At 31.7% G+C, this 25,436-nt stretch overlaps 1 protein-coding gene across 1 annotated transcript in view; it reads right to left on the bottom strand.

Moving 5' to 3' along the window:
* Positions 1-216: 216 nt before the first annotated feature.
* Scr (homeobox sex combs reduced) overlaps positions 217-25,436 on the bottom strand; it is a 31,148-nt gene continuing 5,928 nt past the window's right edge. Inside the window, exon 3 of the mRNA XM_090102271.1 lies at positions 217-2,423. Within this exon, the coding sequence (XP_089958397.1) occupies positions 2,119-2,423 (305 nt within the window). The 3' untranslated portion in view covers positions 217-2,118. The remainder of the gene's footprint in view (positions 2,424-25,436) is intronic.

The raw sequence follows: 25,436 nt of genomic DNA on the forward strand, positions 1-25,436 counted from the left end.
TTGTTCTTATAAGTTCGTCTTATTCGAAACTTATATAGCTTTTGTTATTCACATTTAGATAACTTTAATACCCACTCTGAAAATCTCAATTATATATTTTCAATTAGTTCAATGCTAAGATAATATTATCAGCTAACAATAAAAAATCCAAAAGTATCTTTATAATTTATTTTATCTTTTTCACCAATTTTTCAAAATTTAATACACTTTATTCATACAATACAATAATTTAAATGAACATGTAGCATACTTAGAGCTTTCATTTAAACTGGAATGAACGATAGATACTTACATTTTATTAATTACAAAAAAATAACACAAGTAAATAAACAATTTATACAAAATTAAAGAATGAAAAATAGGCCACGTCCTATTGCACAGAATAATTTACAAAGTGAATTGTAGGTACTTTTTAATAATAATTATTGTTATACTATGCGTTTTAACATTTATCATTTCGTTTATTCTAAAGTGCTTAAATATTTACAAACAATAAATAAACTAACAAATGAACCAGTCAAGGAAGTGACGTTTAGAAGGATTAAAAGAGAAATAGTCAGAGGCGTTTTTAGTCAAGTTACAGAGGATTTAAAAAATTCAGTTTATAAAATAAATATGTTTTTGAATTTCAAAATTCCACTCATTGATTTTCATTATATTTTTCCTCTTAAATAGATATAAATAGCTATACTTAGTAATTATTTAAGTAAAATCGAAATTAAATGAAGTAAGTAGAAGTAGAATAGATAAGTACTAGCTGCGATGATTTTGTTATTTCCCTTGAATATATTGAAAGTCTTTACGTACTTAACATTGCAATCATAAAAAAATCAGACAAATCGATAAACTCAAATTCTGATCTCCTTAAAAATAAATTTAACAAAATATCACAGTTAACCACGACATTTCTAATGAGATGTAACAAATTAAGAAAATCATAAACTGGAGAAAGTAAAATTTAACATAACAGTATTACTTATACAAATCAAGGAAGATTAATTTTAAGCCTAAAATTAAGTACATTTTACAAATACGACAGTGAGTCTAAATCTAGACCTCAATTGAAATAATTAATTGGTATCGTTGGTAGATTATCATAGATTATTATTATATCAATTAATTATAATTTATTTATCTAAGTAATGACATTACACTATTTGTATTTATGAATATTAACTTATAAATATTATTTGTTATTTACACTAGAGACAGGAACATAAAATAGTTCTTTAAAAGTACAAGGTTCTACATTGAATATATTAAACTTTTCAAAATACCTACAAGATATTCAAAGTATTTACAATAGAAACAAATTCTAGGTATTCACAATTTTAAATTAACCGAGCTTACTTCGTACAAAGTTCACAGCGCTCTTTCAAGCCCTTGCCAATTAATTAAAAGATTTACGAAATCGCTTACCTAGCAAAACATTATATTTCTGAGATTTCGAATTTTCCATTTCCCTGTACAATTCCGAATTTGTCGTTAAAGCGATGGCTGATCTGTACAATTGTACATGCCTATTATTGTACCATTTATTTGTAATAAGTGTGGGAATAATTTTAATAGAAATAAATTAATAGGACTTAAATCATTTAACATTTAATATAGCCATCATGATTAATACTATTCCTAGATTTGTAACAATTACTCTCCACCTTACAACTTTAAAAATTATGTAGATCGAGCAATAAGCTTATGACTAGGTAATCTTTTACTAAAATTTCAACACAATTATGACATTAGCGAGGAGTGACGTAATTCCTATAACTGCTCTTGTGAAAATTATATCGAATCCATTTTAAACATCTTACAACACTTAATTACGTATTCATGTAGAATCCACTGGGCATTTTCAATTCGATGTGTTGGCTATTTGTCCAGAAGTTTCCTCAATGAGTCACTAAACTTGTCCACTCAAAGTCACTGTTCACGGCACAACAATAATTTCAACAAATATGTCCGTCCAAGAAATTTTTCGAACAGCGAATAACTGATTCAGTCTAGTTGCTATAGCACCCAACTTCGTAGTTGTTGCTACATACAACTCCGTTCCGCAACGGACGACTGAAAATTTTAATAAATCAGTTATCCACTATTCGAAAAATTCCACTGATCCTATGCGGATAGATGCGCAAATTGGCTGGGGTGAAGGTCGAACTGGTACGGGTGGCCATACGGATTCATATGGTACGGAACGATGTTCATCGAAGCCATCTTGTGTTCTTTCTTCCACTTCATGCGGCGGTTCTGGAACCAGATCTTGATCTGCCGTTCAGTGAGGCAGAGTGCGTGGGCGATCTCGATCCGTCTCCTCCGCGTCAGGTACCGGTTGAAGTGGAACTCCTTCTCCAGCTCGAGCGTCTGGTAACGCGTATACGATGTTCTTTGTCGCTTTGTCTCCCCGTTCGCGTTCACCGTACCTGAAAAGTAAATTCGATATATCAAATACATGTCAACCGTATCATACATTATTAATTATTCCGATCGGAATACTCGATAGGTTGATATTAAGGGCTGAATGTCCGTTTTAGCGGCTATGAATAGTTGGTCGGAGCGAGTTCGTGCCACGCTTGCTCGATTGTGATGTACAGCTTGCGGCAATGCGCACGATTCCGAACAAGATTTCTGTTAAGGTTTTATAAAGCGCTGCACAATTTATAATACATTAGAATTTATACGCTATATTTTCGTACTGAAAGTGCTAACGATTTTAATTAATGTTTAATGAAACACGTATAATGACTATTATTTATTGAAAGGAACCTTTTACGTAACTAGATACCATTTTCTCAATGTATTTAAATAATCGATTGGACAATATTACGCATAATTTGTTGCGAGTCTGGTTACAGAAATTGGTTAATGGAATATTTTAGATATGTGGAGTAATTTACAGAGGGAGTAAGTAGTGTGAAGCGACAAAGTCGTGGGCTGCGTGCACCTGTCACGGCACGTCTATAGCGAGCCCACCGAATGGCTTGGACGAGCGCCAGTCCGCTCGTGATCGATATGCGACCTGTCTTCCAAATTAAACTGAACCATTTGTTTCATTTCTTTAACCACCACTTTAATTAATCGCTCGCCAAATTTTCAACAATTAACCCTACCCGATCATCACTCACGAGCTACGATGCAGAATAATGCAATCGATACCGAATTGATCAATAAAATAAACACAAGCCTAATGAATACAGCAGCAGCGTTCGATACTTCGCTCCTGTCCGACATGTCAAACCCGCGTCGATAAAGATGTTTAAAAACTATAAATATTCGATGTCCTCCCGGGCCTACAAGTGGAGCCGCGGCAAAAAGCTTATGATTGAAATGTTAGTGACAGCGCGATGCACAAACAACGGAATCGAAGCATTATTTTAACATAATCCTTGTACAGAGACGAAACGACGGGACACAATACGAGGCTATATGAATTTCAATGTGTATTGAGGAATATGGTGATTTTGATGAAACGCTTACATCAATAACCTAATTTGAATTAGATATCATTAGGAAGTGCAGATGAATAAAGTGGTACAAAAAATATGAGAACAGGTATATGAAATAAATCACAGGAGACAGGCGGTGCTTAATACATTATTCTGTAATACATCAAGTGTCACTGAATTAATAAGTGGCTATTGATTCAAATAAAGCTTTTTACAATATACTGGATGAAATATTTTATATGTGTAATAAAGCTGAAGATAATAAAAAAATCAAATTACTTTACCACAAATTATTGTTGTGGATGTACACCTAATAAATTTTTAATGATTTTGCCTAAAATCACGCAGAAAAATTATAAAGTAACCAAGTCCAAAATGTACGAAAAATAAATTGCTATCATCTGGACATTATGCCAAATAATTTATTAAAATTATTTTTAATTAACACTACAGATATTAAGAGTATCTATAGTAAATAATTTAAAGAATTTTCCCTCTCATGCAGATTGGCACAACAATATTATAATGTGAAATAAAAATTGTTTGTGCCAATATTCTGCGAAAATATAAAAAAATGTTATTTTTTATCTTACATAGGTAATTCTAGGTCACAGACCATTTATATTCCGTTTGAGTCTAGACATATTGCATGGTCGAATTTTAAACGAATGACATCGTATTACCTATGGATGAGTCTAAGAATTTAAAAACTAAAATAGGCTATGTCTGGAAACGATCTTGATGTTTTAATGCATATATTAGACTTGGATAGATTCAACTGAAATCTAGATTTAACAAATATGTAGTTATATTTTATTTTCTATTCTTCACCCTCACTAGTATCCACATGCCCCCTATTTTTCGCAAATACCTGGTTTTAACCATTTTTACCTATATTATTTATGAGATATTTAATAAAACCTATCCTATCCATCTTTATGAACTTTTCCTTTTTCTTCAAGATTTTTGTAAAAAATCTTATAATAAAGAATTTTTCTGTTTGTGGAAGGGTGATATCCTGATTTAGATGTAGCTCGATATAACCTTCAATATACCTACTTATTATTGGCAAAGATTCAGATAAAAACCCATTTTAATAAGATCTGTCATTTTTTCAGCACATACATACATGAAAAATTACAACATTTTACACCATTTCGAAAATTCTCGATAGAATGTATATCTTTCTATCATCGAAGGTACATACTTAATAAAATGGGGTTTTTATATATGCCAACATAAAAATGTTTAGCAATAAAACATCAAAGAAACATGACTAATGATATCTAGATGAAAACGGAATACATGTAATAAAAGTGTCACATGTATTTTTATAGTTATAGCTATTATATACGATCATAGTACAGATAAACTTTAGAATAACGATGCTAAAGAGTACGGAATCAACACTTAATCCGTAAAAGGTCTGGCTTTTAACTGCTGTAATTGGTAATGTGCATGATGCTCTTAAATTATACGCGATAAGCGATATTTTTAAGGATTTTAAAGAATAAATTTATGTAGGACAAGGCATTAATCAAGTAGAATTATATTCCGTCAAAATTACAGTTCCGATATACACTACTTTACTTGATTTAAAAATAAATTTTAAACATAATGAACCATGAAATGCCCATGAACAGACGATAATATCGTGATTTACTTGGACTGTATCTTTTACATAAAGACATCATTTAGTTTTTATTTATACAGAAAAAATAGATAACTACAATTATCTCTAAAGGGTTTGATATAAGTAAGAATGCTTAAAAGCACAGCACTTACACACATAGAAACAATAGACACATTACTAGCAAAAAAAACAGTTGCTATGGAGTTTAACCCGGTGTATGTATAACATCTGCCCATTATAAGCAGTGGCGGTGCATCGCAAAACAGGTCATCCTACAATATTCAATATAAACACATTAATCATGAGAGACGGGGATTTTTTGAATTTTGAGCTAGAGTTTTGTACCTAGATGTTTTCTAGACGTCATCTGCAACGGTTTCTAAAATAAATGAATTATGGTTCTATGATTAGGTATATTAACAAGACCTAAACCTATCGCGATTCATAGCATTAGATTAAAAAAATGTTGTGGTATCTCGAGACCCATTGAGTTTCTTAATTGATAAAGGTAGATAATATCTATAAATCTTATTTGATTTTATTTGAAACTAGAGGTCCGCTCCGGCTTCGCCCGTGGTACATATTTCGCAATAAAAGGTAGCCTATGTCCTTTCTCGGGTATCAAAATATCTCCATACCAAATTTCATGCAAATTGGTTCAGTAGTTTAGGCGTGATTGAGTAACAGACAGACAGACAGACAGAGTTACTTTCGCATTTATAATATTAGTATGGATTAAATTATGGACAAATAAGCCATTCGCCTAATAAGACTTCTAGTCTAGGCTCGTTGAGCTCCCAAAAATATTTTTTGGTTTTTAAAAATAATTAGGATCTCTCTAATCACTGATTTCACTAGGATAAAATACTATTTTTGTTGATTCGTTTGTGAAGTTCCAGCAGTATTTAAAAACAAAATATTCTTCTTTAGCCCTCGTCCCTGCCATACGTCTCTCGTTTAAAAATACGGAACCCTATTCAAGACCACAGCCAAGTAGCATATAAACGCCATACAGAACTACAAAACGAAAATTCCGCGTTAATTTATTGCAAGTTGTGGGGTAATTATTTTAACTTGTCGCTTGCCTATCACGAGTCTACTTAAGGTACCTGCGCTTCGTGGTCGCTTTCATTGGTATAACCTTTTATTTTTTTGTTTTTACTACAGTATCTCGCGAGCTATCGCGGCAATGTGTTAAGCTGTCCCGCGGTGCTTCTTTACAAAACTTTTGAATTACTTTCAGTTAGTTTGTTTCTTTTTAGCTACAGTTGGGATCTCTGGAGGCTTCATGTAGGAATTATATTATGTTCATTTGATAATGTGATAAGGTTTGTGGGAATTTTGTGTTTCAGGGTTCGGAATTTTGCCTTCAGTTCAGGCAAGGGGCGTTTATTTGTATTTCTTTTTGAAGCTACGTATTTCTGTTAGAGATTATTGTTCATTTTCTTGATGTTTTGAAATGTTGGCATTTATTTCGCACTTAATTTCCATTTACACGTCCAAATTCAAACATTCAGAGAATAATTAGATGAACAACACGACCAAGGAGACTCTGAATCATACTACTCTGTGGCTATTAATCATTCTATCTTATTCTATAGATACTACTGACAACATCCTCTTAACACAGAGCATGCGTGTTTTAAATTATGTCATCAGCCAACCACAGTTCATGTTTAGTTACATCAAATGTCACATCTTAGTCGCACTGACTTACAGTTTGGCGCACTGCCTTATGATTATAAACCGGAGTACTCAAATAGTGCTTTGAATTTAGTATATTTTTATGAAGTGCTACTGGATTAAAGGTATCGGCTATAAAATATGATATTGGAACGTCCATTATGTATTATTTAAGAGCAATTATGTTTTATCATCTGTCGCGATTTTGAGATATTCTTATGTTAATATGTAGCTACGGAATTTTCCGTAGGTATGTAAATACGATGAGGAAAACGAAATGTTGGGGAATTTTTTTGCATAAAATTTTCCAGGTGCAATGAGAAACTTAACTTCGAACATACATCATGATTTACTGTTTTAACATAACTTATTTAATAATAAATCTTCTAAGAAAAAAATCAAAGAAGAATAAATTTATTTTATTTAGTTAATTTCTATCTTTTTTATCAATTTGCGCATTACATTAAATCGCATTGCAAATACTAAAATAAAATACTAATTCGAATCGCATACGAGTTTATTCTCAGCCGGTACATAAAAGGCGAGATCGTCCGATTGGTTCCCGCGTGGCCAAAGGCTGTGCATTAATACAGTATATCTCAAACCGACATAGAATTATTAAGGACGCTAATATCTTGTACACATTTACATAACACGCAATAAATCTATGCACGGGAGCAGACGGCGCCGTTGATAAATTCTTATTACAACTTTTTGATCGTCTATTTCTATGCGACTGTCTTAATCTAAAACTGAGCGCCATTTTGTTTTAGACTCTAAACTAACTATGCGATTAGACGACTCAGATTGAGTATCTAAAGATATAAGATACTATTAGAGAGACATAAAGTTCAATCCTACACAATAGGAATATTTGTGCTTTTAAGATAAAGCTTATCGAGTTTATATCTAGAAGCTATTAGTATACCTAAATGAATTTAAATTGAAAAGGAAATTAAATATAATTTCATTTCATAATTTTTGCTGTGTTTTACACATTTTCTCATAAGAAAGAAAGTCAAATGTAGCTACATTTTTTATGAAGTACCTAATAATTTATACCATAAACATTCCTTATTAATATTGATATTAATATGCAAAGCTGTTAATTCGAGTCAAATTGTAATATTTATGAAAATTATGATTAATAAACCCATAAAATTAAATCAGAACACCCAGTTATAGATAATTATTAAAATTCAAATGCTAACGACTTCTAAACTGATCTGATATCAAGATAAATCAAAATAATAATATGCATGATTTATTAATTACAATTTAAATGTTTTAATTCGATGTTGGGCAAGTTTTTGTATTTATGTGACAATAATATTTTGTTTGGTCAATTTTATATATAAGGTATACCTACTTATGTGTGGATTTTAAAAAAATAAGTAGGTACAATAGCAGGCGCTTGACAATGGAATATAATATATACATTACGGAAAATCTAGTAGGTAATGATAATAGGATAAAATAACTTTACTATATTGCATGAAAACGTAAAAATATGAAATAAATATCTTTGAACATAATATTGCGATAATCCATCGATGTGGGTAAAATATTAAAAAAGAGGCAATTGGTCATCAGTAAAATCATTCTATTTCATAATTTAATAGCAAACGAGTGAAGACATATAATACGCATAGTTAATTTTAGTAACACACTTTAAGATCGTTTATCAGCAAGACAAATTGCTTAATGTATCCATAAGTGGTCGGACCGGTAAGTAGGTAAATTCCAAGGTAGCTGGGACCCGAAGAATGGGGAAATATAAAGGTAATTAAATTAATTGTCATTACAAAATTTCGTTTGTTTTGAAATTTAGCTATACTGTGTATTGCCACAGATTATAGATAGATACTAGGTATTGCTTATTGTTTTCATACATACCTACTTATTACATTTTGATTGTGTTCAAGTTCCCTATAAATTGATATGAAATCATTTTATAAGAATAATTGAATTGAGAAAACATCCTGCTGATAAGAAGCTGATAAACATAAAATTCTCCTATATTTGAATTCAAATGGAAAATCCATTTAGGTGACCCAGGGGCCAGGTTACTCATATCAGATATCTAAATATATCAAATTTAAATAAAATAAATTTTCTCCATTTTTACATGTAAAGTACCTACGTTATTAAAAAAAAAGGTTCTGTTAGTAGTAATAGTAGATGTAATATATTATTAATGAAAAAGTGTTGAGATAAGAACAGTTAGTACTAAGTTGACTGTCTGAAAATTGACTCCCTCCCCTCCATATATTTTGCAATTAATTTCATCTGTATTTATTTTAAAACTTTCATAGAAGCCATGTAGCAATCTTTTCTCTCGCAATCACAATTACGACGAACCGTTTAAAACGGGTAATAATTTAAAAATCGTCCAGCAAATGATGCCATAAATTAAACATAATAATACGCACGCCCAGCATCATGTGCGGAAAGCTAATTGAATATTAATTTTAAAATAAATCTGGTTGAACGAGTCTACAGAGGTCGTTTCATGTATAATTTAGTATAGAGATTGGTTAGGTGCATCCTTTCCATTTCAAGCCAGTTTTTATATTTGAAAGTTGGTATTTTAAAAGTACATAATATCTTGTAAGTGGTTGTATTGGTAAAACGATATATTTTTATGCAAAAGGCCGCATAGCATAAAACTTTTTGTACGTTTACTATTAATAGTGATGTAAACGTACAAAAAGTTTTATGATAAATAAATAATAAATAAATAGAGTAGTGCGTTAAAATAATTTATTTTATAATACCTATTATGATTTACATGATAGCAAGAGATGAATTGAATAAATCAGTTGAAATAATTAATGGTGGTGCCTCAACTAAACTAAATATTGGCTGATGGCATTATGCTTAATTTCTCTATAATTTTATGTATCGTATTTTCAACGTTTTAGTGAAAATAGTGCATCTTATCAAAGCTGTTGGTTATTCTTACCGTGCGTCTCCTAATGCCACACCTCTGGCGGCAAGCATTACAAACACCTTCCGTTTCATGTAATTTATTACTTTTATCTCGGGCACCAGTCGCGGTCACCGAACATAAACAAACGACATCTTTGACAATAAGACAAATCGACCGATTACGAGACATTACCTGCCCGCGGTGGGTCCGGCCATGCAAATATGTCACTCATTATTGCTTTCTTTGAAGGAGAGTAAAAGTATAATAGAACCCCTTATGGCCATTAGGAGATTAATTGGAGCGCTCCAAAGAAAGTACTTACAATAGACGTCTGGCGAAGTTTCAATGCAAAGACCTTGAGCATTATGCGAATTTTGCAACATTTGGCGACTTTGCAATCTTGATTTATTGACCGTAGGTTTTGTTAGGCTGTGTTGTTTTTGAATACCGCTTGTGGCGAATTTGTAACAGGGTTGAAAGGAAAACCTCTGGCAAATATGCATATAAGCATAGTTATTTTTTTTATATAAATGTCAATGAATATAACACCAAAAACTGTTTGTCTAAGGGAGAATAGAATAGGCTTAATATAGCGGATGACATCATAAAAGGCGTGTACTACGGAATGCAGTTGCGTTGTTATGGTATTATAATTGAATATATTGTTCATATTGTAATTAATAAAAATGATGATAGAGCTATATGCCTTTATTAATTTGTATAAGTTATGAAATACTATTTCTTGTTCTATATATATGTTTTAAAGTAATTAAATTGGCAAGAGCAATAAAATAATTTGGAAAATCCAAAAGTGCACGCCTCATAATTTTTTTTTAATAAATATTTATTAATTATTATTTTTGTTTATTTAATAACAATTAAACCACATCGAATCAGACCCTGAAAAATGAAAGGGTTCTATTCCTGAGCATACTCAAGCGTAAGAGAGAAAAAAAGACTCGATTAGTAAAGTATTTCGGTCGCTATCGTGTTAACAAGAAAAAGGATCCGCACATACAGACACACGGACGTCCAAGACAGAACTTTTTTAAACTGTTTTTTAACTAGTTTAAATAACAAAAATGACATCAAAAATATCATGAACGTTAAAAATAGGGTTTTTTCTTAATATGTGTGTGTATGTATTATCTTACAAGTGCAATGTATGATACATAAAGACATTTTAAGTTTGAAAAATCAGATGTTTTGCGCGAAGTGACAGTAGTACCCACCTCAACGCTTCGCTTATGAGGCGTGCAATAAGATTGCCAAAAATAAATTACCTACGTGAGATTTTGCAGGTACAAACAATAATCTATTTCTAGAACAACTATGTTTGTATATATATATATATATCTATGTATTACTTCTTTCATAAGTAACTCAGGCATTACCCTACACATACGTTGTCTAAAATTTTAAACACTAAATTATAATTAGTAGTCGAACGTTCAAATGCCTTGTACACTTGCGCATAATTAACTCGGTACATAGATACGTCGGCGGCTGACTGAGAAACTAGCGTTTATCAATATCAAGAATTAATTTACGACTAGATAAAGGCCACTACACGGCAACCGGTGGTTTCGTCGAAAGAAATCTCCATACAAAACATTACTCGGCTTTGTTGAAGGATTTATGCGACGTACAAGCCTGAAGTACGGCGCTTTACGCTTATTGTATATTATTGTAGTGACACCGACTAATTTGTTGGCCGACTGATGAACCGGCAGAGATGGTTTATGTTCAAACGTATCATCTTTATATGTGGTGTGAGTTTACGTTTCTATCGAGTGCCGTGTGGTATGGAGATAGACAAGACGTACGGTTATAGTTTTTGGTTGTATTCTGTAAATAGGATATCTTGCATAGGCTGTTTTTACGATGTTTGGTAATGCTGAACTTTTTATAAAGGTAGGTACCATTTAGTACCTTGTTAATTGCATTGCTTTCCTTCCATTTTAAAATAATAAAGCATACAATTGATAATTGTTACATGTCATTGATACGTAAACACAACAAAAACTAACTGCAACTATTACTATATAATTATCCTTCAAGCACCATTAGCACTGTTTCTATCAATTAATAGAGCTATCATTTAATCGTCCGCTAAGCAGAGACGATTATAGAATCATTATTTCGTATCACATCTACTCTATGACGACTTTTCATCTTAGTGAAGGGATTTATATTTTAATCCTGGGTGTATTTGGGAGCAAGCTTGTCCAGTGACGGGAACACTCGCGCGCCGCTTCAGAACTGAGACAGTGCGTTAGGAAATGTTAGTTCAACGCTGCAATAAAACGAGTCACGAGTATAAATATAATTTGAATCACAGATAATTAATACAGAGATTGACATGCGTGTAAAAATTGATGCCTTTTGTTTGGTGCTTGAAATAGAAGTAGAATTGGTTATTTTTACTTAGAACTTCTTTCTTTGATGAGTTAATAATTGTTTATGGAATAGAATAGAATAAACTTAGTATACCAAACGTACCTAGTACCTATATTAGTATGTTATATTAATAAGTAGGAGATATTTATAGTTAAGAAAACTGGTTTACATAGACGGTAAACAATCAATAGGTACACTAGTTTGAGTTAAATGTACTAGGAATTGGTACAATTATAATAATATGTTTACATAAAACAATCCTGCGGCTTGCGTGAACTATAATTAGCACGTTTACAGTACTATATTGCTTATTATTATAAAGTTTTTATGAATAAGTATGGATGTCTAAATGTTTTTCTTATGTACAAAATTTTAGCGAATATTTTTTAACATAGAATATTTAATCAGTTTCTTCAAGGTTTCTCTCAATCTGATGCAGATTCTATTCGATTATAAATAATATCAGATTCTATCATCAACCTACAGATTCCATCTTCATGTTTTATCGTACATCTCACATACAATATAGCACTGTTATAGCATTAGGTACAGCTATCAGAGGGATCGAATTTAACTTAGGTACCTACCTAACTAGTACACAGTTTACATGCATATTTAGTGCCTAGTTAACCGGGGGCGTATTCGTGACATGCCCGAGCGGCTTGCAAGCGTCACTCACGACATCTCAAAACAAACTGTCAGTATTTACGTGAGCTCGAACGTTTTTCGCGTTTCCATAATGTTTATTATTGTTTTGACTGCCCACGTCACTGTTTACTATAACACGTAAGATTTAGTTGGGCTAGTGAGCTTTTATTAATAGCAAGATGAGTTGTTGGATGATTAATTAAGTATGGATTATAGCATGTGTTCAACTGATTCTTTAAATCTATTCTTCGATATTAGGATAGTTTTGATTATGATGGAGAGCCATTAAGTGCAAGACTTTCTCTACATAGATACGTATATTTTAATAAAAATTAATGGAAGGAAAGGATTCAATGTAAAAGGGTTATTCTTTAAATAGCTTTGAAGCTCACTTAGTGGATACTTTGTTCACAGTACACACCCATATGTGCTATAAAACATTATAACGTATATATATTATCGTCTTATCACATCGAATGTGATCCATATAATATACTGAAGCAATAAAGAAGAATTTTTCCCGAATAATTAGTTATCATGGTGAAAAAACAAAACTCATTTTCAATTGAATTATCTCCAAATGTAATAATAACCACATCCTTACTAGTTTCCATTTATCCAATTACTGAAATAAGCATGCTTGCTGCAGGTTAGTATTAAAAAGAAAAATGTAACGTTAATATCGAAAACCTGTATGTATTAATCAGAATAATTGCGTTACGGACAGTTACCATGGCGATTTTTTATATTTTTTTTAATGCAAAACACAGACGCAGTTCTATAAATACATTGTAGTTGAACTTGAAACAATATTAAAAATAGCTTATCACGCATGTTCTATTTTGTGTTCATTTTATTTGGAGTCTCCTGAAGGCTGTGTTTATATGCATAAGTAGGTATGTAGGTATGTTAGCCGCCCCGCCCAACGCAGCTGATTATAATGAACCAATTACAAAATGACGTCTTATCTCTACCGTTTTAATTGGTACTCCATTGCTATGCATTGATATATAAATCTGTCAGTGATTACATCGTTGTGGCACTAATAAGGTGGATGCGAATGATAGGTACTTTAATTGGCGTAGAAGTTAGAACTTACTAAGCCTTAAGGCATTTTGAGTTTTAAAGATAGGAGTGTTGAGTTGGTTTTCGTTAAGGAGGCATTTGAAATTGTTAAGTACAATCAAATTATTAACAAATCCAATTATACTTATTATTTTGTGAATGTTTTCACTAGTCGACTCTCTCTCTCTCTTCAGCCTTTTTCCGTCCACTGTTAGACATAGGCTTCTCCTAAGGCAGTCGACTCTAGCTAGTACTTTACCTAGTCATTTTTGTTATTGGTAGAGCCGTTTCGGATTTTTGTCGGAACAGACACTTACATTATCTTGTTTCTATACCTATAGTCTATACCTATATTATTTTGTCACTTGCAGCTTGAAGGCACATTAATCTAAAATAAATGTTCTATGTCTAACAGATAATATTACCACATTAGGTAATAAATAAAAGATTTTCATAGTATCCGTAGTGGTTGCTCTAAATCATTCCTTTTACAGTATGTTTCTATTCTATAATTGGTAACGTCAAGCTTCCTAAGATGATACCATTAAGTCATCGAATGGCCATAGGCATAGCTAGTGACTAGTGTTTATGGACTCGTAATCTATATACCTAATAAAATTGTGACGAGCCTATTTCTATATGAATCTTAATTGATTTTTGCTGTTACTGTATCTTTGTTAACACTTCACGTTAAAAATGACGAGGTCATAAATGTACGATTTTATTGGTATGCCATTTGCAAATATTTCTTCCATAATTCGAGTATGGTCCTATTTTTATGAACATAAACGAAATCAATAAAGTTGGAATTTATCGTTATTATTTTTCATTTTTGTTACTTTTGACTTGAATGTTATTTGAAATACCAATGGATTTGTAGACACCCAAAAAGAAAAATATACCAAATATTATACCGTAACAAACGGACAAATTAATCAATCCATCAATCTGCTATTGGCGTTTTAATTGCACATTGTTTATTACGCTTTAAAAGCTAGGGAAAGGAAACGCAACGATATTTTTCCATATAATCATTAATATCTGTCAGTTTGTAGCTTTGACGCAGTCCTAGCGCGGTTTGGGGTAGTTTTATACAACTGTTCTCTCGACCAGACTAAAATACGATATCATTTTAATAGTTATTTATCATTATTTTTGAATTTGATTACCAAATTTTGTAATAATCTAACGTAAGCTTGAAAAATATCTTGACATGTTAATGTTCTTAATTATAAAACAATTGATAATAATACAAAAATTTGCAGAAAATGGTTTACAATTTGATGTATTAATGATTTACCTAAGTTTCCATCCATAACCTCCTACATATTTACTCCCAGACAATCGAATAAATATTTCAAACTCATGCTAGGTACACTTGGAAATACCTTTTCGCAAGAAAAGCGTCAGTCACGTCTTTGTAGCAATAAGGTATTGATTAGGAGTTTGAAGAATTAATGAAGTGGGTATGTCAACCCCCGTCACACGCCAAGCCGTGTTCTCATGACCTTTGGTATGTTGGCTTCTGTTTGCAATATACCTACGAAAATAAATAGCTACTATCTTAGTTGGTTTTCCTAAAAAATTATCTGGTTTGACATAAATAATCTGATTTTAATGCAAATACATACTTTATAGCTCTTCTTAAATTTTAAAGGATGTTAAGCATTCAATAATGGCGAAATTGAACAATTATATTATTTGTAGTCTTAGTTCCCTATCTTCTTCTCCTACTTCTTTTCTGTAATAGACTTTGCAAAATATATAGTCTATAATGCAAAATTTCAGCCACATCTGGTCAGTATCTCACAAACTTTCACGTTCACAGTGTAGCACACATAACATATTAAGACTATATTCGTAATAAGAGTATTTATGTTGGTATTAACTTAAATGTATTCTATAAAAATTCTAAAGTTAACAATAACAAATCCGACCAGAGAGTGGCAAAGTTCATTGATGATTTCAAAAAAGTTTTGTAACTTTAATGATTTTGCCTACATTCTGATTTGTTTCAATTTGAACTCTAAACCATTAATCGAGGGTTCAAAATGGATTGTCCACTAACCATCCCCTAGATTCCGCACGATCAGAGTGCCGGCACTAAAGTCGTCTACAGACTATTTAAATTCCTCTCCGGTTCGTTGCTTTCCTGGTTTATACGGAGCCGTTAATTTTAGATTAATTGAAAATACGTACTAGATCGATTCTGCGTGATACATAGAAGCGTTACATACAAAAGATTTATTATATCGATTTTAAACTACAGGTTTGTATCTTGAACAATGGCTGGCTGGGTGTGAAAGGGCAGACAAGGTTCAACCCGATAAAATTAATACTAACGGAAAATTAAATTTAATGTTTCCAAAATATTACATTAGGGAAATAAAGGCTGGATGTTTATTGATTTTACTCTATTAATTGGTAGTTGATAATTTTTATCCCCAAAAACAGCCTTGAGTTTTGAAACAATTATCTTTGTAGCAACGATTTTAAAATTGGATTACGTCAAATAAAGGATGTATAACATTCGCTGACAGATGTTTTGACAGCTCCAATATTAATTGTTACGTCACGCTGTCGTCACAACCGACTCGCCCAGGACGTTTCCGCTTCCACGTCATTAATAAAATGAGCAATAGTCGAAATATTTATCAATGGCATAATCGATACAGAAACAATTATAACCACATCCATCAAAATTCTCAACTCTGTTCTTCACAAAGGTGTTCGAATTCTTGAAATGGTTTATCTAAAAGTCAACCCTATTCGAAAGTCATACGGTTAGAAATCTGTTACTCCCGCGCGCTGAATAAAAAAGCTCTAATTTGTGCTTTATTCGGTTGTAACAGATATCATATTCGACTGGGTAATTAGAGAGTGAAGTACAGTCAGTATAAAATAACATTAGCATCTATATCTCTGGTCTGTCACACAGCGAGAACGTCAAAGTTCGAAGTGAAGAACGCATTATAATTAATAGTCGATGATACGCGAGCCTCGTAAACAAAAGCGGTGATAAATGGATTATAGTTTGATACTAGATAATGGTTCACGTAGGTGGATATCATTTCATAAGCGGTCAGTATTTCGTGTAACCTGTTGGCATTTAGTATAAGGAATTCTATGAACAGTTTTGTACTAACTGCTCCTTAGTTGTTATAATAATTGTGAATGATATTTTAAAGAAGTTAAACACATTTTTAATAATATAAATGCATCAGCCTCACCTGCCCAGTAGATTATTGCGAATATTACCATGTAGGTATTTATCAAAGAAAAGCTGCAAATATAATACGTCCTTAAAGTAGTAGGTAAGAGTGAACAAAATTTTAAAGCTCTTGCAAAAAGCTCTAAGCTCGAGCTTATAAATCAAAGACAATAATCCACTGAGTATTATGTAATTTAAGTGACATATAGCATGTCAGAGGTTTAAAAACGTGATGAACTAACACCGTGTTATTATTGAGATAGTTTATTGATTGCCTTTGACAATTTGTACCGTCATTATATTCGTGTGAAGTGGGTCGATGCTCATACTATAAGCTTTACTTTCACCTTGGCTACAAAGATGAATTTACCTTGGAATTAAATGCTTCTTAATTATGATTTATCTAGCTAGATATACGAGTTAATTATACTAATAATGTTATGGAGTTTTTTGTTGCAGTTTGTCGCAAAAACTTTTGGGCCGATTTGTCTGAAATTTGTTATGCATTAATATAAGTACCTACCATAGTTTGAAATAGAATACTTTTAATTGATTTTTTTAATAATATACCTTCGCAAGCTGTGTGGTAAAGCTCATAGTTTACATAAAAAACAAGTCAGTACAAACACTAGGTAGAGCGTGCATGTAATAAACAGGGATTAAATGTATCTTTGCAAGTGTTTCAAAAGCTCCCAAATCTCATATTACAATATAGTAAGTGCATTAATTTTAAATTATTATTATTGCATATATAATATAAGATCAAACTGAGAAATAAAAGCCACCTTTTAAAATTATACGAATAAAAAAAAATTACAAATTCAACAAACTATAAAATTAGTATTCCACGGACATTAAAATGCTTTATGTGATGCTCTCGCAAATTTATTATGTGCTACTAAACTGTGTGTTTATTGCTTATACCTACGATCGTAACTCGCCCGGATCGTTCTCAACACGTGTGGTTACAAAATCAAATTAAAATCATGTTTGATAAGATCGAATGGTGGTTATGGAAATTTATGACTATATTACCTGCGCGGCCGCTTCGACAAAAAGCTGGTTCGAAGTTCCGACTACGCAATTATTTATGGAGTCCGCAAATGATTATAGTTTACGAGCGTTTGACTCGGTTCGCCGTTGGCGTGGACGGAACAGTGGTTCCCTTAATGGGATGGGAAAATCGTGTCATTATGCATCGATAATTGAAAAGCTTTATAGAAATTGTGGAACTACTGCGGTGGGTTTGAGCGGTCTATAAATATTGGACCCGATACGCAAGACGGGTTATTTTCTTTAGAAACACTTCCGTGGTGATTTTAATACAATTTAACAAATGTTAAAAACATGGATAAATTTTTATGTTTTGTTTTGGTTGAAGCTTTTGGTTACCAGATACCACGATTGGTTCTGAATCGATCTTGGTTAACAAGATGGAATAAATTTCCAGTAGCGGCAATATAACAATAATAGTAAAACCATAACTTATAACACGTGCAAAAATACTTTTAAAAATATGCAAAATAACAAGTTTAATTCTATTGAAACAAATAAAACGCATTGTGTCTATGTAGAGCGCCACAGCTACCAAATGCTTTAAAGCTAATGTAATAATATTTAACTGTGCTTTCCATTATGAAATATAATATTGCTAATTATGAAATACCTATCCTGTTTTTTAGATAATCCAAATAAAAAGAATACTTAACAGAAGAAAGCATTCCCATTTCTACATCCGAAAGACGGGACGGAGACAAAAATGTGTTGACCGCAAAAGAAACAGAAATAAATCAGACAGATGACAATTTAAAGTGGTTAACCCACTAACTGTGACCATTTTAGATACTTTGATCAGATCTTGTCGAAACCGAAGTTACGACGATGATATAAGCTTATTTAATTTCTATTAATGTTCAGCTAAGGTTTAATTTTGATCGCATTTTAATGAAATAGTGGGTGTTTGTTCTACAGCGTTTAAAGTCAGCCTCAAGATTTATGTTTTTATTTAAGAATTAATGATACAGTGTGAGTAATCACCGTTATGCTAATTTGAAATAAGCCCAGGTCGTAAAGATAAATAAAATTAATATCTTATAAAGGTTAAAGCATCTTTCTAGTGCGTAGTTAATTGATATTTAAACGATAGCAGTTTTGTTTTTAGTTTCTTTTGCTCGAATAAAAATGATAACATCCATTCATCAAATTGTTAAGTTTACTTGAGCCACTTTGTGATAAGGAAATATTATCCAATTATGCTAAAAGGTTAAACGGAAAAAGAATATATTTATTACCATTAAAAGTACCTATGTATATTTTTATTCATCTTTATTACAAGAACATCATAAAATACCTCATCGTTGTTTGACCAAATTCGCAAAGATTTTATTAAGTGCGACCCCACAAAAATTTGCAAAGAATTTCAATAGACACCTGGCGCCAAAGCTCGCCCCACTCGACTCTACTTTACGATCTGTTAAAAGACGCTCACTGCCCAAATTAACACTAAATAAAACGAAATCGATCCATATAAAAAATAAGCGAAGGTACAAGATAAAAGCTTAAAAAAGGCCCACGTCAAAACATTTGATTGTATTAATATTTATAGTCGTACCGCCGCAGGAAATTCGGTCTCGAGATGGAAGAAAAAAAATGTTTATCAGTCCGTTTAACTTTTGAGTAAACCGCGAATCTTTTGTACGAAGTTATTTATGGCTTCGAAAACAATTGTAGTGTTAGTATTATATCAAATATGACAGAAATAAGTGTATTATTGGCTTTGTCTCCTGGATGAAGTCGTTTCCTTCGTTTAACAATATAAGGGCAATGTGCTCGAAGTGAACTGTATCGGAAACCTTTCCGTAATTTTTTGTGAGTTACCCACATGTGAAACAACTTTATCATACTCAAAATATTATGCGATACATGATTTTTATAAAAAATTTATTCACAATCAAAACAAAGAAATTATTTTACGATTCTGGCTACGTTATAATTATATCCAATTAGTATTATATCCAAGATTTAATCATTTTAATTGATCATTGTTGCAATAATTAACAGTATCGTCTAGCTAATATTTTATGTCATATGCTGTCTGTTTTTATGCCAACAATATATTATTTTCGTCTTAAAACATTCCCGTGTTCCCTGCAGCCGAATGGTCGTTCCGGCAAATTTAAACAATAAATGTGGCATATCATAATATATGTCTGTCTTCAAAGTATACTTGAATATTAATGTTGCTTTATAAGCTTTTTAAGACAAATTCTTTCGTTTTTATATATTGTTATATAGTACGACGCTTTTAAGTTTTTAACAGTTACACGCAGTTTGACAATACAAAGTGTCAGATAATTTTTCTTAGAAATATCTTCCTCAATTTACGAAAGAGCTATACTAAAATGAACCGAGTTATATTTTATTCGACTGTCGATTTAAGATTGTTACTATTTCAGTTTACATGCTTAGGTATCTAAAGTAACAAACATGGTTATTGAATCTCTACATTTCATTTTATTGATCTGTAATTTCTCTTAATTATTATTGATTACGTACACACTTATTATAGGTACCACTTTATTTCATAATTGAATGGCAAAACACCTTTTCAATCATCATAATAGTTAAGTCGCAGTTAAAAAAGGAAACAATATTAATTTTCCGATTCCAATCGTTTACAAACACAATCACTTATTCGCGATAGCATTGAGTAACGACCCGAGATGCCTATGCTAATTCAGAATACGCAATATGCGCGGGCGCATGTGCAAGAACCCTTGATGTTAATCAGTGTCGGCGACATGGCCTATTGAAAACGAATTAAACCTCTCAGACGGCCTTTATTTTGCATGTGTTAATTCAGTATATATGTAAGGTTTTTATTTCGAGGTTAATGAACTTTGGATTCAATTCTTGATTCGTAATTACATATTTGCATATTTCCTTTTCTGTAGATACCTACGTAAAGTCATAAAGAAGAGGTAAGTGATAAAATGTTTTTTTAAAACGTATTTCGTTATTTTAACATTTAAAATAGGTAGGTAATAATTTTTCCAGTGGTGTTTTGAAGATAAAATATATTCCTGTGAATAATTAACTAACATTTTAAGCGTACTGCAACATAACGATAAATAAGATAACCTATCACATACACATTTTGCCTTAATAATTGAATAATTAAGCCTTTAACAAGCAATAAACATGTTTAAAAGCATCGAACGAATAACATATAATTATGTTCCTTCTGTAGCAAAACTGTACTCTCTAGTTAAAACGATTAAAATAACGACATGGTTGGAATAAAAACGTGGCGCTGCAAATGGTCTACTAATCGCTGTAATGGTTTTAATGAATACTACAGAACCTGTTCAGAAACAACCAATACTGCAGAATTGTATGTTGGTACTAACAATGTAGATAGATGGATCGATCAAAAAACACGTGGAGAATAGTTTCTACGGGCACACTTGGTAGTGAGCTTCTTACTTTAGCACTGATCGCATATAAAATAGAAGTTAATTAGATTAGAATTTACTATTTATATTATTTTAGATTAAACGGTAATTAGATTAGAAATTATCACATATTGAGCGTAAATAAGACGCACCTTTTCTTTGTTTCTTGTTTGAATCGCAAAGCGTATGAAGGTTTGCCGCTATACCTATAATATATTTGGTTTTGATAATGTTTAGTAGGATAAGTATCCTTTACCTGCCAGATTCATAAAAAAAAATCTGCAAAGCTTAATAATTTATGAAGTATATAATCGTACTGTTATTTATTTTAAAACAAACCAAAACTTAAAAATATATTAAGCATAAAATGTTTCAAATATTTACGTCGGTTTTTAAATGTTTTAGATATTATGCCATAATCATTCTACGACAGCTTTTGATATATCATTATGGCAATGACACAATTTAATAATTTTAATGTTAAATATTCATAGAGAAATAACTATGACGAAAGTTAGTAGGCAGCGAGGATAATCAAGCGTAAAATCTCTCCTTCACAGATAGACATCGATACTTGATAATGACAAAGGCATCCATACCATACTTGGTAAATGTATGTCAGTGTTACCTCATTCTAGATACAAACACATTAATATTGTTTGTTTCTCTGTATTATTATGAGCATACTAGATGTTAAATCATGTGTGACCATCTATTTTGTATGTGTACATTTTATATGACTTTTAATGAGGCTTATAGACGGTTTAAAGTGAAAGTTTTATTATATATAGAATCGAGTATTACGAAAGAGAATCATAAAATTTATAAAAAAGGGTTTGGCCTTAAATATGCCTAGTCTAGTCTAAATGGTTATAATGGGTTATAACTTATAAGGTATTTTATTACAAATTCTACGTTTTTACAATAATGATAAATGTTTAACATCTTACAAGTAAAAACATACCAGACACTACATTAAAAGCCAAACCATGAGAAATGCGGCATCACCGCTATATTTTATAGAGGTTAAGTCGGCATTAATATTTGAACTTGTTTCCTCCCAGAGGACTTTGGGAATCTCACGTGGCTTGCGATTGATGTATTGCACCCTTTTTAATACGTTGATTTAAAGACGAACTTTATTATTGTAAATATAAGATGCATGAACATATTTTAGTGCTCAGTACAGTTAATTAGAAATATGTTAATTAAATTCATAATTATTAATTAATAATTGTCTATACGGTTAAGTCGTTGTAACCCGATAGCCTTATCCATATAGCTCCTTATTTATCTATAGTAAGAGAATACATACGAGGCCGTTTCGCGAGCGAATTCTGCAAATCATCGCCGCCATTACGCGCCGACCAACCAGCGTCCGTTCACTAATCCCCATGCCACTTTATTTATTCATTTTAACCAGTTCCTTTTATTTTTATTTACTCGTATGCATATGCGGCTGGATGCACGTGTTCTAGAACTTGATTGCGTATCTTTCATCTTGGTAGCGGAATTTGATAAATATGCACTTCGAATGTGCAAATGCGTTTGCGTACCGAAATTAGAATTTAATTTGAAAATGGATTTTTTAACAAAACACAGCTAAAATTTATTAAGTATACCTGCCGATTTCAAACATATTTTTCAAATGTAGTAGTATCTAGTACGTAGGTAGGTATCATTCTAGTAGATAACATACTGTTTACAGATTTACTATACACAGTTACAAACTTTAAAAGAATCGTCGACCGACAGAAAATAATTTTGGTTCTTAATATGTATGTTTCCATAAAATTCGACATGTTGGTAGATTGCGTGCAGTTAATTCGATCATGTTTTTAATTCACGCAACAATATCTTGAACAGACCACGCCTAATTTTTTATATCATCTATCTCATTACAAATTTCATACTTAACATTTCAGGCTCATTATAAAGTAAATTCATGTCCAAGCAGTAATAAAAGTCCAATGCGGTTTGCAATTTCCATAGATTAATAATAAAACAGTAAAAGGAATATACCTTAAAACCTTTCAAGTATACCTTTAGCATAATATTATTTGAGTCATAATTTACCGTCGAAGCAAACACTTTGATTTATTTATGAAACACTCTAGCAATAATTTTAGCATTAGTGTTGTAGTTTTTTGAAGTTGTTATTAAAATAATTAATGACTTGAGGATATTGATACTACGTTGTTGTTTATTGGTGAAAGATATAACTTTGAATGGGCCTTAAGGGATAGCTTTTAATTTAATTGAAAAAATGATTGTGTATAACTGTAATATACTTCTATTACTAAACGGCAAAACAGTTTTGATGAAAATGAAGTAGTTTATAAATGTGAATTATTTATGTGCGTCCATTTAAATTCAACTTATTTCGAGATAAAGTAGGTACAGTGGGTCAGTTAACGATCGATATATACCTAATTATCAATTTTTAATTATAAAGTAACGCCAATTATACGGAGATGTGATCAGGAATACCATAAAACTGGTTTATTAACCAGCTAGAGACTTAGGTAATAATAAGTACAAATTAAATAAGCTTCACATGATGTACTTAATAAGCTGAAATAATATTGGAACTAAGAAGTTAGTTAACACGCATAGCAATGTCTAATTCCACTTGAGTTATTGCAGTAAAACATGGAAGATTTCCGACCTCTGTCTTTAATATTTTCATGTAAGCTTTATTATAAATCGAATGCATGAGTCAATGTTCAAGTACTACATATTAACAAATGTTTGTATTTTGTTGTAATAAATTGTACAACTAAAATTGACATTTCAATAAATGCCGCTTTTGGGACTCCAGTTACGAAAATTAATATCTATAAGTTTAAGAATTTGTATTGCATTCATTGTTTTAGGATATGACTTACAAATAGGTATAGCATTCAAACCTGAATAGGTATTTAATTCAAGAAATGATAAATATCAGGAATATACTCTTGTTCGAAAGACGTTTAAAGCATGTAATAATTCACTTGAAACTAGAAATGCACACGTCTCATGTAACATTTGAACTAACCCAATTCGAAAATCAAGCGTGCGATGTATCACCATCCTAATATAAACGCGTGAAAACTATGTCGCGAAGCTACAACGAAGTCATGTACCCGACACCAATTAACTGTGACACCTAGTGACACTAGTGAACCTTGACAAGGCCAGACAATGTACGTAAAAACAATGGATTCGAAGAATTGAGTGCACCATGTGCGCTGTCCTATCTCGGGATATCTACAACGTGTGACAGGCCGGCTGTGTTGTGATCGTGTTTTCATATTTTTAGGCTCGTCTGGCTATTTTTTGAATTACTTAAATGATGGGAAATTTTATTGATAAATATTGCGATCATCCGTAACACGAAATGAAAAATAGAGATGTGAAATACATACGGAAAGACACATTAATTTTTTAACAAAAATTGTAGTGACCTATTCGCGTTTTCTTGCAGTAAATTTTTTGACTTTATTGTATTACCTGCCTTATCTTATATATATAAAAATGAATCGCAAAATGTGTTGGTAAGCGCATAACTCGAGAACGGCTGAACCGATTTCGATAATTCTTTTTTTATTATATTCCTTGAAGTACGAGGATGGTTCTTATGTAGAGAAGACGTAAATATGTACCACGGGCGAAGCCGGGGCGGACCGCTAGTAAGTTATAAATTTTCTAATAGACGGTTTAGTATCACATTTTTCTGCCGATAAAAGACTATTAAGTATTTTTTTAAAACGAACTTTTTTAGATAAGCTTAAAACTTTTCCTAGCTATGCTTCCCTAAAAAAGTGAGAACACTTTTACCAGACGCAATAATGTCGCGTGTTTTGGGGACATTTGCTATAAGTGTCAGACTTTGTTTAATTTCTGTTACCTTTTCGGTTAATGTAAAAGCTGTTTGTTATTCGCACGTGCGTTTAGAACCAATTTAAATGAAATTAATAACCTT

This window comes from Colias eurytheme, chromosome 5, assembly GCF_061535395.1.
Source record: "Colias eurytheme isolate Ceu_HAF_F1 chromosome 5, ilColEury1 Martin Lab GWU primary, whole genome shotgun sequence".
Taxonomy (NCBI): domain Eukaryota; kingdom Metazoa; phylum Arthropoda; class Insecta; order Lepidoptera; family Pieridae; genus Colias; species Colias eurytheme.